The following is a 14,217-nucleotide window of genomic DNA, read 5'->3' on the forward strand; positions in this document are numbered from 1 at the left end:
TCTTGTATGTGAATCAGAATCATTCTACATTGACAGGTGCATGCTCGCAGTTTGTGATTAGCATACTACCACTCCCCCATTTCTCCACATAAGGAAGCCGCTTGCCTAGGGTTGATTTGTGAATGAAGGAAGGGGTTATGTGAGGAGAGAAGTAGTAAATTTTATAGTTTGTTAGAAGCAATGGGGCCAAAAGGCGAAAAACAAAAGAACTTTACAACCACAGAAATCAAAACGATTGTATCTGAGGTGGAAGCCAGTAAAGGAAGAGTTTCTCCTCAGGGGTGACGATGGTAAAAAAAAAAAAAAAAAAAAAGAAAAAGATGCTTGGATTGCAATAACCAAGGCTGTCAACCTAGTATCCCTTGGGAAGCGCACTGTGGCCCAGGTGAAAAAAAAAGTGGTTCGACATAAAAGTTGATGCCAAAAAACGCATTAGGGACATCTTAACACTTGCGCAGGTGAATCTGAATCGTTTATATACTCTGCATGACCTTTAACATGCTACCAATGAACCAGTTGCCTGTGGCCACAGTTGCGTAATTTCATGGCACAAGAAATTGTTGGGAGTGGGTGATCATCATAGGCTAAAACAATTAAATGGAAGTCAAGATTGTTAGGCCTACATTTCAAAATGTATGTTTTCATATATTCTTTTGTAAACTGGGACTGTTGCTATCGTTGAATATTTAATTGTCGTAATGATGAGGGTGAAAGTGTGTCCGTTTCATAGTTGTTTAATACTTTTGGCCAATATAGTAGTAAATTAATGATTTTAAAATTTTAAAATTAAATCTCTTTTTAATGAATGTGGTTTTATATTCTCTGAATGTACTTAAAAGGTATGTGTTTGCATTTTCTAAGTCAGTTTGGCCTTCCTTATTTGTGCATATACATGGTCTGAGGCAGTTCTAAATTTGTTCACAGAGTAGAACAAATTCGGGTTAGAAAATATTGATGAATCCCGGATTTGTGTGTCAAACAATTGAACGCAGAGTTTAAGCACAGATTTGTGCATACGCACTTTGTGAATGAGGCCCAATGATGCCACTGAAACCATTGATGACACTATGATACAGCCAACATGGCAAGAAATCCAGTACTGTCTTGATGTGCTTCATGCAAGTAATGGTGCCAATATAAGGTGCATTAAAGGAGGCAAAAAAAACTGTAATATCTTCTTTTTATTTTTTAATAATTTCCACAGATTGGTCTGTTCATTTGCATTTGTAATAAATTTGTTAAATTGTAAAGAGATTTTATGGACACCTTGTACATTAACTGGTCCATTAGACTCTTTACTGTTTTCTGCTGGAAGCTGCAGTTGAAAGCCAGAGCTGGTGACCTAAAGGTTCTTAACGCATATCTTTTTTTCTGCATTTCTTTGTTGCCCAAACTCAGTGTCTCGAACCAAAATGGGCTATGGAGCTGTTTATTGGGTTGCAACTTGAAAGAGGAAATTATATAAGAATGATATTTTATGTAATTTTATTTTCCTAATTATAACATAAAAGGACTGTTGTGGTGACTTCTGAAATGCAGAGACCTCAGTAATAAAAAGCACAGCAAGACTACAATATCAATGAGATTGACACAATGTAAGAGACAAAAATGATGGACAAAAACAACATGAAAGACACAAGATGATAAAAACATGACATAAAAAAAGACACTGTTTTCAGAGTCCCGGTTTTGACAGTCAAAATGTACATCTGTAGCCCTATTTGCACAGGTCCTGTGATAATATTAGTCCCCTGCAATATGATATCCCTGTTACTTGGTGGGATTTGCAACATGTATTTTGTTTCTTTGCATATATTCAGTTTCTTTCCTGATTGATAACTATGACTGAGTATTCTGGGTGGAATTTCAGGTTCATATCTGTAATATAATGGTGATATTCACTGAAATAACAAACTTAAATCCTTCCAAAGAGTGGCTTTTTAGAAGATGATGAGATGGATGACATGCATGACAGAGTACAGTAAGGGACTGTGGTGAACCTGCCCTTCATACCAGAACCTGGTTATAGTGTCTGTAAATTTGAGTAAAAAAACAGATTTCACTTATCTCATGCAAATGTTCGGCGTGAAACACAGACATGGGGGTTAATTTTACAAACTACCAGAGGTTCATAGGTTATACTGGTCCTGTTTGAATGAGGAGACACCAGATACTGTATCTCTTTTGGGTCTCAAGCTGAACACCTGTGGAAACTGCTACTCTGTATGATGACGATGATGAATAGAATAGAATAGAATAGAATAGATCTTTATTGTCACTGTCCCAGGAACAATGAAAATCAGTTTAGCAGCTCAGTTCAATTTAGCAGCAAAACACTTAGTGCAAAAGGGACTGTATAAAAAAAAAAATTAAAACAAAAAATATCACACAGTATTAAAGAAAAAGTAGGTCTGTGCAAAGGCTTCAGAATAAAAGATCAATACAGATGTGCTACTAAAGTACTACTAGAACTTCTGAAATGAACAAAATACACAAAAAGAATATACAAAAAGGTAGCTCTATACTACAGATGAGAGATAATCATAACGATGATCAAGTGTAGGAATGCACTGAAAAGTAATAAAGTACAATAAAAAAAAACACTAATCTTCTCCAACAGGTTCCTGGTGTTGCTGAGAATCGTCCATCCGTACTTCGAGGAGACTGTCTGCGAGTGTCCAAATCTGAAGACACAGTCCAGCCGATCACTGTGTACACCGGATATGTTCACAGAGTAGAGCTGGACAGAGTGAAACTGGGCTTCTCAAAGAGGTAAGAGCTAAACTAAGCCACTGTCTGTCTCCAGAGAAGAGCGGAGGACTCAGCCTATCACCTTCTTCCAGGTTGTTGCAGATGTTTATCAGCAATATGAAGTTTGACGTGGAGTTTACCATCAACCGCTTCCCCATCAAACTGCAGCATCGAGCGGTCGACTTGGCAGCCCAGTATCAGCTCGGAGAGGTGCTGTTCCCATCGGCTGCTGCATCACCCGTCGTCCCTGTGCCTAAACTCAGGTCAGGTGACTGTTTTTTATTTATTTATTTATTTATTTTTGTCTTGTCCAGCATCATAACAGCAGAATTGTAGTCTGGCTGCCTTTTTGGGCTGAACAAATTTACCTTGCCAAGAGAAATTTCATAAAGTATATGAGGCTCCCCTTGATACTCGACTGTCTTTATTTTGAGTCTCGTTGAACCACATTTCGATGCCGGACCTGACATGAAGGAAGAGGGGGAAGGAGATGAAAGAGGGAGGAGAGAAGGAGAGAGTGAAGAGGGGGGAGAAAAAGGAAGAAGAAGGTGGTGAAGACCCTCACAAGGAAATATCAACAATACTAACAATAACAACCATGGTGATAATTATAATGGTAAAAATAACTAAACGAGAACTGAGTAAACTAGGCAGAAGAGAAATAAAGGAAGAAATTACAATAAAATGAAATAACTAAGATCTGTTAAATGAGGAATATAAGAAAATAAAACATGAACAGGATATCATAAACAAACAACAGCCCAAATAACACCAGCAACAAATCCACACAGGTCAGGTGACTGTTAACATACAGAGCATTCATACATGACAGATCTCAGTTTAATCCATGGTCCAAAGTGCAATTACTTTTGCAGTTGTTTTGGGGTTTTTTTTCCACTAGCAAAAGTTTTTTTTTTTTGTTGTTTTTGCAATTCAACTTTTTTTATAGCTCAAAACAGCAAATCACATGTTCACTTTTTATGGGCTTTATAATCGGTACAATGTGCAACACTCTCTGCTCTTCAACCTGTGTATTGTAGCACAGAGGCTGTCAAAAATAGAAGTGATATCAGAAAGGTGAACACAAAATTTAGAAAATTTATTACATAAAAAAATTACACAAGTACAATGAGGAATAAATTGTATTTTTTTTGGTTTTGTTACCTCCGCCAAGGAGGTTATGTTTTTGCCAGGGTTTGTTTGTCTGTTTGTTTGTTTGTCTGTCCGTTAGTGTGCAACATAACTCAAAAAGTTATGGACAGATTTGGATAAAATTTTCAGGGTTTGTTGGAAATGGGATAAGGAAGAAATGATTAAATTTTGGTGGTGATCGGGGGTGGGGGGGGCCCGCGGGGGGGGGGGGGGGGGGGGGGGGGGGGGGGCACTGATCGTTAGTGTGCAACATAACTCAAAAAGTTATGGACAGATTTGGATGAAATTTTCAGGGTTTGTTGGAAATGGGATAAGGAAGAAATGATTAAATTTTGGTGGTGATCGGGGGTGGGGGGGCCCACGGGGGGGGCCACTGATCGTTAGTGTGCAACATAACTCAAAAAGTTATGGACAGATTTGGATGAAATTTTCAGGGTTTGTTGGAAATGGGATAAGGAAGAAATGATTAAATTTTGGTGGTGATCGGGGGTGGGGGGGCCCACGGGGGGGGCCACTGATCGTTAGTGTGCAACATAACTCAAAAAGTTATGGACAGATTTGGATGAAATTTTCAGGGTTTGTTGGAAATGGGATAAGGAAGAAATGATTAAATTTTGGTGGTGATCGGGGGTGGGGGGGCCCACGGGGGGGGCCACTGATCGTTAGTGTGCAACATAACTCAAAAAGTTATGGACAGATTTGGATGAAATTTTCAGGGTTTGTTGGAAATGGGATAAGGAAGAAATGATTAAATTTTGGTGGTGATCGGGGGTGGGGGGGCCCACGGGGGGGGCACTGATCGTTAGTGTGCAACATAACTCAAAAAGTTATGGACAGATTTGGATGAAATTTTCAGGGTTTGTTGGAAATGGGATAAGGAAGAAATGATTAAATTTTGGTGGTGATCGGGGGTGGGGGGGCCCATGGGGGGGGCCACTGATCGTTAGTGTGCAACATAACTCAAAAAGTTATGGACAGATTTGGATGAAATTTTCAGGGTTTGTTGGAAATGGGATAAGGAAGAAATGATTAAATTTTGGTGGTGATCGGGGGGGGGGGGGCCCACGGGGGGGGCCACTGATCGTTAGTGTGCAACATAACTCAAAAAGTTATGGACAGATTTGGATGAAATTTTCAGGGTTTGTTGGAAATGGGATAAGGAAGAAATGATTAAATTTTGGTGGTGATCGGGGGTGGGGGGGCCCACGGGGGGGCCCCTTTCCAACAAACCCTGAAAATTTCATCCAAATCTGTCCATAACTTTTTGAGTTATGTTGCACACTAACGGACAGACAGACAGACAGACAGACAAACAAACAAACCCTGGCAAAAACATAACCTCCTTGGTGTGGGGGGGGCCCACAGGGGGGGCCACTGATCAGCCTTGGCGGAGGTCTGCGCTCTCCGAGTGCTTCTAGTTTCATTTAAAAACTACTTAAGATGGTATAGCAATGTTGAAAGGAAACATTCATTTATCATAACTGTAACTTTATTTATAGTTTGTCATTTACTGTATTTTTCTGTTTACGACAGTACTTTTTCTCTGCTAGTTTTGGTTTTGGTCTTAGGATTCTTTCCTGTTTGATCCACACTATCTGACTTTATCTTTGATCCACACTAAATGTATTGGTGAAACCTCACCCAGACCACTGTGGAGACCAAACATTGATCTATGGTATGACCTAAACAGGTGGTCCCAGTCAGTGGGAAAATCCTTATATGGATTGCTTGGACTTTTTGAGCAATTATAAGACAAGACTATATACATGTGTATATAAACTGGACATTGTCAAGTACAGGAACAGAGGCGCGACTTTAGATGATGATGATGATGATGATGATGATGGCAGAACACAAGTAAATCATGTAGAGGTGTTTAAGTCTTCCTCCGAGAGTGAAAGCAAAACAACCCATGGTACAAAATTTATACAGGGTAAAAAAAAAAAAGTGATTTGCCCTTTAAGGTGTGATAATGTTTTAGTGTTCATTAACTATACACATTATGGTTCTGTGTGAGTTCTGCATTTTATTGTGACAGGTTTTGATTTAGTGGTTTGTTTATGGTTTAATGCCATAAAGTAAACTCAAGTGAAAAGGATAAATGATGAGGGATCATGTTGGCTGGTATCTTGCATGAAAGCCTTTTTCCTGGAATAAAAAACCCAAACAAAAAATAATTATCTGTTTAGTTACTGAAACAGACTGTTACTCATCCACATTGGAGCTCAATACAAATAAGGGTTTCAGAGAATCAAAGAGGGGGGAGCCATCAGAATCCAAAGTCACCCATCTGTGTTTAAGTATTGTACCAGTGTTAGAGATGTACAGTATCAATTCATCTGCCTGTTATTCTTTAGGATGTTTAACCGTCAGCTGGAAAACAACCCAGAGCAACATACCGCCGTCCAGCGCATCGTAGCGGGGTCATCGAAGCCTGCTCCTCATCTTGTGTTTGGTCCTCCTGGAACTGGAAAGACTATTACTCTGGTGGAGGCCATGAATCAGGTAACAGATGATCGACCTGTGCTCTGTTAAACCAACATTTAGGTCCTGAAAATGTTACTTAAAACTCAAGCTTACTGTAAAATCTTAGCCATACAGGTTAAAATGCAACAGTTCTGCTGTTAATGTTTTGCTTTAGATACCACAATTCACCTTCAGAGGTCTGGTGGAGTGTAGGCCTCAGGTCAGAGCTGCTTTTGTGGAAAAACGGGAACCTACACAATATTAGACAGATGGTAATAGTTAGGGATGCACCGATGCCGATACCAGTATCGGGTGTCTGGTACAATACTCAGCATGTGTACTTGTATTTGTACTCGTAAAAGTACTCCGATACAACCCCACCGATACTACTTACGGCAGCGTGACATTCGCAGTTAAGTGCAGCAGGTTCTGCGGCGGAGGAGTAATGTCAGCAGTGTGGAGATTTAACTAAATAAATGATGGTGACAAAAGTAACCCTGACTGCAAGTAACATTAAAAACACAGACGGATACGTCTGTCCATCCTCTGCGTACTTTCCATCCATTTTCCAGGTGCTCGCAGATGCGTACCCAGATGGAGAGTACCACCGGGAACCTTTCTTTTCAAAGAGCAACTGTGTGAGTTAGTGAAAAACTGCTGATATATTTATGACTACTACCCTCATCAATATCAACATTAGTTTCCACATTCGTGTTACCTCTGTTGTCTCCATGTTTATTATTACTGACTTTCTTCTTCTCAAAAAACTTCACTTTTCTTTGTGGTATTTGGCCAGTTTGGTTAATTAAGAGCGGCGCCCTCTGGTGGATTGATAGAGAAACGCTTATTCCAAGGCATAAAATGTCAGTATCAGCACTTAGTTACAGTCAGACTAATGACAACGACAATAAAGCACATTTTCAAAAGTAACTAAGAACTGTAATGGTATTATTAGGTACTCTTATTGGTACTCAGTATCAGCAAGTACTCAGATGTAAGTACTTGTACTTGTACTCGGTCTGGAAAAAGTGGTATCGGTGCATCCCTAATAATAATATTATACTCCCGTAAACACTTGATTATTTGAGATCCAGTTATTGGTCTTTGGAACAGGGTTTCCACAGGGTCTTAAAAAGTCTTAAAAGCCTTGAATTCACAAATCTGCATTTAATACCTTAAAAGAGTCTTTAAAAGGTATTAAATTTGATATGGTAAGTCTTAAGTTATGTTGTCATAAACTTGTTCTCTGTATTGTGTTCAAATGTGTCTGTTAAATGTCCAAGCTGCAAAGAAAGTAATGTTAGTCTACTCAGTTCCACCTGTTCAAACCTGACAATTCATATAGAAATTAGGAACCAATTATCGCTAACTTTGCAGAAATGATCACAGAACATTCAGTCCAACACATGTGCAGTCACATGTTGCCCAAGAAAGATGACTTTGGGAACTTCAAGGGACAGCTCGCAAGTGAAAAGTAAGTATGAGGAAGTGCAAATTTGATGATAATGCCTGGTTGGAGAAAAGATCATTTTCAGCCTGGTTGACATGAGTGGAAGGGAGCAGCTGGGAAATGGGCATTCAGTTCCATTCTAAGTAGTCTTAAAAAAGTTTTAAAAAGTCATAAATTTAACCTGTAGGAACCCTGTAGATACTTTTGGTAGGTATGAACCACTTTACACTAAGAATAAATAACAAGATGGAGATGAACCAGTGATTTTGACATCATAATTTCTCCCTTGTCAAAATTAATATCAGTCAGTGTTAACATTTAAACACATGAGCCTCAGTTCTCTGCTCTTTCCGATTTAGCTGTTTCCAACACATCAACTTCGAGGCCTAATGTTCACTTGCTGCCTAATATATCTCACTCACTGACAGGTCCCATTGGAATGAGTTAATCAAAATGAATTCCAGTTTGCCTGTCAGTGGTCACAATGTTATGGCTGATCAGTGTATTTGTTGTGTTGTTCTTACTTAATCAGATCAAAAAGTCCACCCTCTCTATCTCTGAATCACAAGAGGACTGAGCGTGCACATAGTTTGATAAAGTAATTCTAAGTGCATTTAGGGGCTTAATATTTTTCTTTTGTATTGTGTGCACAGATATAATGATAAACATCCCCGTGATGGAAGTAAATCATTGGCTGTAATGGGTCTGTAAAATTAACTCTGTGGCTGCAGTTTAAAACCAGACCATGACTAATCTTTTCAATTCAGATCATAATTGGCCTGAACAAATTCAGTCATGCCCTAATTTGTTTTTGTCGCGCATGGTTTCACTATCCGAGAAGCAGTAAAGGCCTCTGGAACTGCAATAAAACAAAGCGAATGATCAGGAAACAATTGCTATAAGCCGTAAAAATGAAATCATAACTACTTCTAAATGAGGAATTGTCCTTTTCTTTGTATCGTTAGGTCAGCAGAGCACACCCCTCGGCCCACATCCTCACCTGTGCGCCTTCAAACAGCGCATGCGACCTGCTCTGTGAGAGACTGATGGTACACATGGATCCATATCAGGTTTACCGCTTGTACGCCAGCAGCAGGGACCCCCACTCTGTTCCCAAGCACCTACTGGTGAGCATCAGCTGACAACTGTACATGTACAGTTTAACATGGACACACACTATGAACAAAGGTGGCGTCTCACTGGTGATATGTTGTCTGCAGGACATTTAATATTCCCTAATTCAGTATACTCCTTTAAGTTTTACAATAAAAACCAAAGAGTTTTTACAAGTCACAGTATTTACAGCAATTTCTTCTCTCTTTCAGTTTGACTGTGGATGTGAACTAAGGTTACCTAAGGGTCATTTCATACCAACTCACATAGACACACCACACCATATCATGGGATTTTTCCAAGAAAAAACCATGGAAAGTCTATTAAGTTTGTGGAAATTTTCAAAAATCCCATTGCTCTATTAAAAATACTGCATTTTAGTGAAATTTCCTCTGTCATTTTTGTATTATAAAATTCACCAGTTGCTCATTTTTCACTTTTATTGCATTGGAATTTGAGCTGAAGATCCTTTAAACCTTAAGTATCATGTAGCTGTTGCTTAAATCAAATTGATGAACATACCGTACTTTCCGGACTATTGGCCTCACCTGACTATAAGCCGCACCCATGCTTCAGGCTGCCGTCTCCAACGTCTCACCATCGATTCACTGATGCCAAGCTTACGTGCAGCAGCTTTATTTCCTTCTTCAGCAGCTGGATTGATTGTTAACCCATGAAACATAAATTAGCTGCGTCATTGTTTGAGCTGCGAGTTCACAGCATGTGAAAAAAGCCTTATAGACCAGAAATTACAGTACTTGGTTGTTTGTTTTTTAACTAGGGTGGATAATATTTCATTCTCTATCTCAACTAGATTTTGGAAACAAAAATTTTGACCTTGTGTTCATTTAAATCATATGTTATTTGTCTTGCATTAAAAACCTCAGTATGTGTAGTTTTGGAGCTGATAATTATTGTCTTTTATCGAAGTGCCTATTGCAGTGGTTCTTAACCTGGGTTCGATCGAACCCTAGGGGTTCGGTGAGTCAGTCTCAGGGGTTTGGCGGAGGTCAAGACACACACTCGACTCATTAGTCGGGTGTATGTGTCGGGTTAGGTCTGTGTATGTAAACAAACTGCTTCGGAGACTCTTTCTCTGATTGACATCAAATATACGCGGTGTATTGTTGTTGCTTATAGCACTACAACACATCCGGAAGTGTTTATAATCTCTTCCACTCGTCTGACGATGAATTATTTTCCACACCGTTGTTATGACTTCTGCTACTTCCTGTTAACCACGGAGGCAGCCGTGTGTAGCATGTGTTTACATTTTTGGTCACCGCACTGGTCAGTTACAATCATGTGACAACCGTCGCGGATGGAGAAAGAGAGTGGCACTTGCCAAGGTGAAGCCACGCATTTCTGAACTGGTTTCTCAAAGGCAACAGCAGAAGTCACACTGATTTGCAGTAAATATTAATTATTATTGTAGCCTGATGGAAATTAGGTGATGGGTGTGTGTTAAAATGTTAAAAATGATAAATAGCATAAATACAATAAGTTCATTATTGGAATACATAAGGTTAGAAATTAAAACCATTTCAGTGTGGTAGTATTAAAAAAGGTCATGTCTTTGTGAAAAGGTATGTAATTTGTTGTGGGTTCATGCACTGTATTGGTTTTGTTCTTTGAACACAGTGATGTTAATGCACGGTTCATTTTGTGCACCATTAAAACATATACTTGTGTCTTGAATTTGAAAAAAATCATATTTTGTTTTTTAATAAAGAAGGGTTCGGTGAATGCGCATATGAAACTGGTGGGGTTCAGTACCTCCAACAAGGTTGAGAACCACTGGCCTATTGACACAGTACTGTGTCATGAAATATCGGTTTGTCTATTACCACAGAGCCAATCAGCGCCCTCGTTATATCATGTCTAGACTGGTAACTTGCATCCCGAAAAGTACCAAGACAATCTGATAGCGAATAGGTCAACTTGAGTCACAGCAGCTATTAAGCTCACTCTGTAAGATATCGGGCTGCAATGCGGAAGACTCGGGTTCAATTTTACGGTTGGAGTAGCATTTCCTGTTTTTTCCAAAGATTTTCAAATGGAGCGGGGGTGTAGGCGAATCCGACATTGACATAAATCAGCCACTGGGACAACATTGAGAGTGCAGAGTTCCACAGGACCACAGCACTCAATACACTGAACTGACACAGAACTGAAGTCACGCAGCACACTGCCGCATCTAACATGTAGCTCCGCCCACCTTCTCCAGCCTCCAGAGCAGAGAACACCATAAAACAACATATAGAGTATTTATTAGAACAATAATTCTTATTCTATACTATATACTATCACCAATTGATCGTTTCTTCCATCAGTTGCCACAGTAGTGTGGTTGCAAAATGCTCAACAGACTGCACTGAAGTATATGCCATATATCACCACAGTACTGTGGCAACAAGAGGATAATGAGTTCATGGAACAGTATTCATGTTTGGCTCTAGTACACATGCTAACATTTGATTGGTCTGTGGCAATAGACAAACCAATATTTTGTGCCACAATACTGTGGCAGTAGCCATTGCCATATTTTGTACCATTTTATATTATATGTATCTGTTTATATACTGTACATTAACGAGAATTTCTTTACATTTTTAAGGAGAAACTGTCCACATTAATTTTAGAAGTATACTACTTTTAAAGATTTAATTTGGTTGCATCACAGAAAAGTAGTATTTCTTACATCTGTGAAAAATCTTAAGATGTTTCGACCAATTTCAAGCTGAACTAACAGGACTGATTAACTTTGTTGCATTGTTGCTTATTCTGACAGAAATATTCTAACTGGGATGAGAGACAAGATGGCTTTGTGTTCCCTGAGAAAGAGATTCTAATGAAATACACAGTCGTGGTCACGACGATGGTCACAGCTGGCAGGTAGGAACTGCTGAATGTAATTATTCAGGACATGGCAGGATACAACTCTGATATCATCTTGTACCTCCACTTCAGTTGTGTTACTACTGTGCTTTTTTGACGTCTTTAGACTTGTATCGGGGGGAGTCCCTGTCGGCCATTTCAGCCACGTGTTTGTGGATGAAGGAGGACAGGCAGTGGAGCCAGAGTGCATCATTGCTATCGCAGGTAAGCACTGAATCTGAACACACATAAGACTGGTTAACCCATAAAGACCCAAACATCCACCACTGACCAAAAGCATCTACTGATCTAAGCTGTTTAATACCTGTTGATCCACTTATCCTATCAATATGTGTAAATAATTGGTGTAAAATGCAGTTTATTGTCTTTATATGGTAATCAGATATGACCCATTTAAATGTTCAGAGGCTCTGTAGTGAACGTGGAAACACTGTCATCTTCTACAACATTGATTCACCAGTAAAACCCATGGAGTTTGATAAATAACAGCAGATGGAGACACTTGGTTTATTTTCAGTTATTGATATCTTTGCTGAAAAAGTCACTTTTTCTTCAGTTTTCTCTGTTTCTGATATAATAAGCTTTGAATTTAGTCTGAGATTTTAAGAACATCTACATGATCAGTGAATTAAACATTCATACATAATACATGATTTATACAGAGAAATCCAAAATACAGAGGATAATATTTTAATAAATGGTGCAAAATCACTTAAAGGTTAAATATAGAGAAAAGTTCATTTAGGAAATGACACAAAAGTAACACCAGGTCTTTATGGGTAAAACTGTTTTTTTGTTTTGTTTTAGTTGTCAGAATAGGCAGATACAGTATTTAGGACACACATAATTGAGCTCTTGCCCATTGTTCCTATAAATAGAAATTGAGATCTTCACAGTCTGGCCAAACAATGTGCATACTCTCTTTTTGGATACACATCGTTGATGAACCTATACCTGACCAACTGAACCAACCCCAGATCATAACACTGCCCCCACAGACTTTTACTGTAGGCACTAGGCATGATGGGTAATTACTTCATCCACCTCTCTTCATCCTGGAACAGGGTCAATCTGAACTCAACAGACCACATGATCTTGTTCCATTGAAACACTTTCCAGTCTTTATACTCTCTGTCAAACTGATGTTTAAGAAATGAGAAGCTACTCACTGCATCAGTTACAGTTAAAGAACCCACTGTAGCAGAAACTTTTTTAATCACTACAGCAATTATCCAAAAGAAAGCTACTAACAATTTGCTGAGGTAAATCTAGGTGGATTTGTTTTGTCTGGGTTTTGTAAGAAAATAAAATATATGTAAAGTGTCTCCTGCTACCTACTGTGTGTATGTCAGCACCTCAGAGACATGAGAAGAAAGACTGTTGATTTCAGTAATAATAGCCATGGTACTCTATCGTTTCAATAAAAAAATAATATTCTGTTTCACAGAAGGCAAGAACAAAACTCGAGTCTGTCATGAATGTTTTATGTGCCGTTTCTGAACATAGAAAGAAAAATGCTTTTTGTTTGTGTTTACCATGGTTGGCATCAAGAAAGTATTTTTTCAGATGTTTCATTCAAAGGGAGTATATGAGTCAGCCCTACATGAATCATACATCAGTGGTGGTAAAGATGAAGAAAACTATCTTACAGACCTCCCAAAATGCCATAAATCATGCTTTCACGGAAGCATATATCTCGTAGTTTGCACAGATTAGTAATTCTGGAAACCTTCTAAATGTCAAAGCACACATCTGGATTAGAAATGGACAAAAAGATTCTAATATATATTAACCTTAATCCTTTATAAGGCACTCATAGAAATACTCTGAAATTCAAAATTTCAACCTCAGTGTGCTATTGGAGGACCTAACAAGACTTTACTTCTGTGAAAGTTTTCAAAATTTTTCATTGTTATGTAGGAAATCAAGGTCAATGGAGTTACCATATTTGGTTCCTTGCCCATAAGTGGCAATAAATAAATAAATAATAAATAACCCAAAACAAAAAAATATATATATACAATTTATTTGGACAATGCAGTCAAACATAGTTGCAGCTGATGTGATGCATATAGTTTATACCTAGTGCTAATTCTCAACTCCATTCCCCGGTTGGGCTCTTCTACACCATTGCATTACAATATAAAAATATACATCATTTAAAACTATCATACAATACAATTCAATAATCCAGTGTTGCATTTATATGATATGAGACATTCATTCACTCAGTCATTTTTCCACACAATATACACAATATTTACAGATGAGAACAGTTGTGTTTTGTATTTATCCAGATTTTGGTTCATATATATATATATATATATATATATATATATATATATATATATATATATATATATATATATATATATGAATTATATCTA

At 38.4% G+C, this 14,217-nt stretch overlaps 1 protein-coding gene across 1 annotated transcript in view; it reads left to right on the plus strand.

The window, feature by feature from the left end:
• The window catches only part of mov10a (Mov10 RNA helicase a), a 37,958-nt gene that overhangs the window by 10,586 nt on the left and 13,155 nt on the right, over positions 1–14,217 (plus strand). The window contains exons 8-13 of the mRNA XM_030133708.1: positions 2,621–2,772; positions 2,844–3,014; positions 6,261–6,408; positions 8,785–8,946; positions 11,724–11,827; positions 11,937–12,034. Coding sequence (XP_029989568.1) covers positions 2,621–2,772; positions 2,844–3,014; positions 6,261–6,408; positions 8,785–8,946; positions 11,724–11,827; positions 11,937–12,034 — 835 coding nt within the window. The remainder of the gene's footprint in view (positions 1–2,620; positions 2,773–2,843; positions 3,015–6,260; positions 6,409–8,784; positions 8,947–11,723; positions 11,828–11,936; positions 12,035–14,217) is intronic.

Source organism: Sphaeramia orbicularis, chromosome 5 (assembly GCF_902148855.1).
Source record: "Sphaeramia orbicularis chromosome 5, fSphaOr1.1, whole genome shotgun sequence".
NCBI lineage: Eukaryota > Metazoa > Chordata > Actinopteri > Kurtiformes > Apogonidae > Sphaeramia > Sphaeramia orbicularis.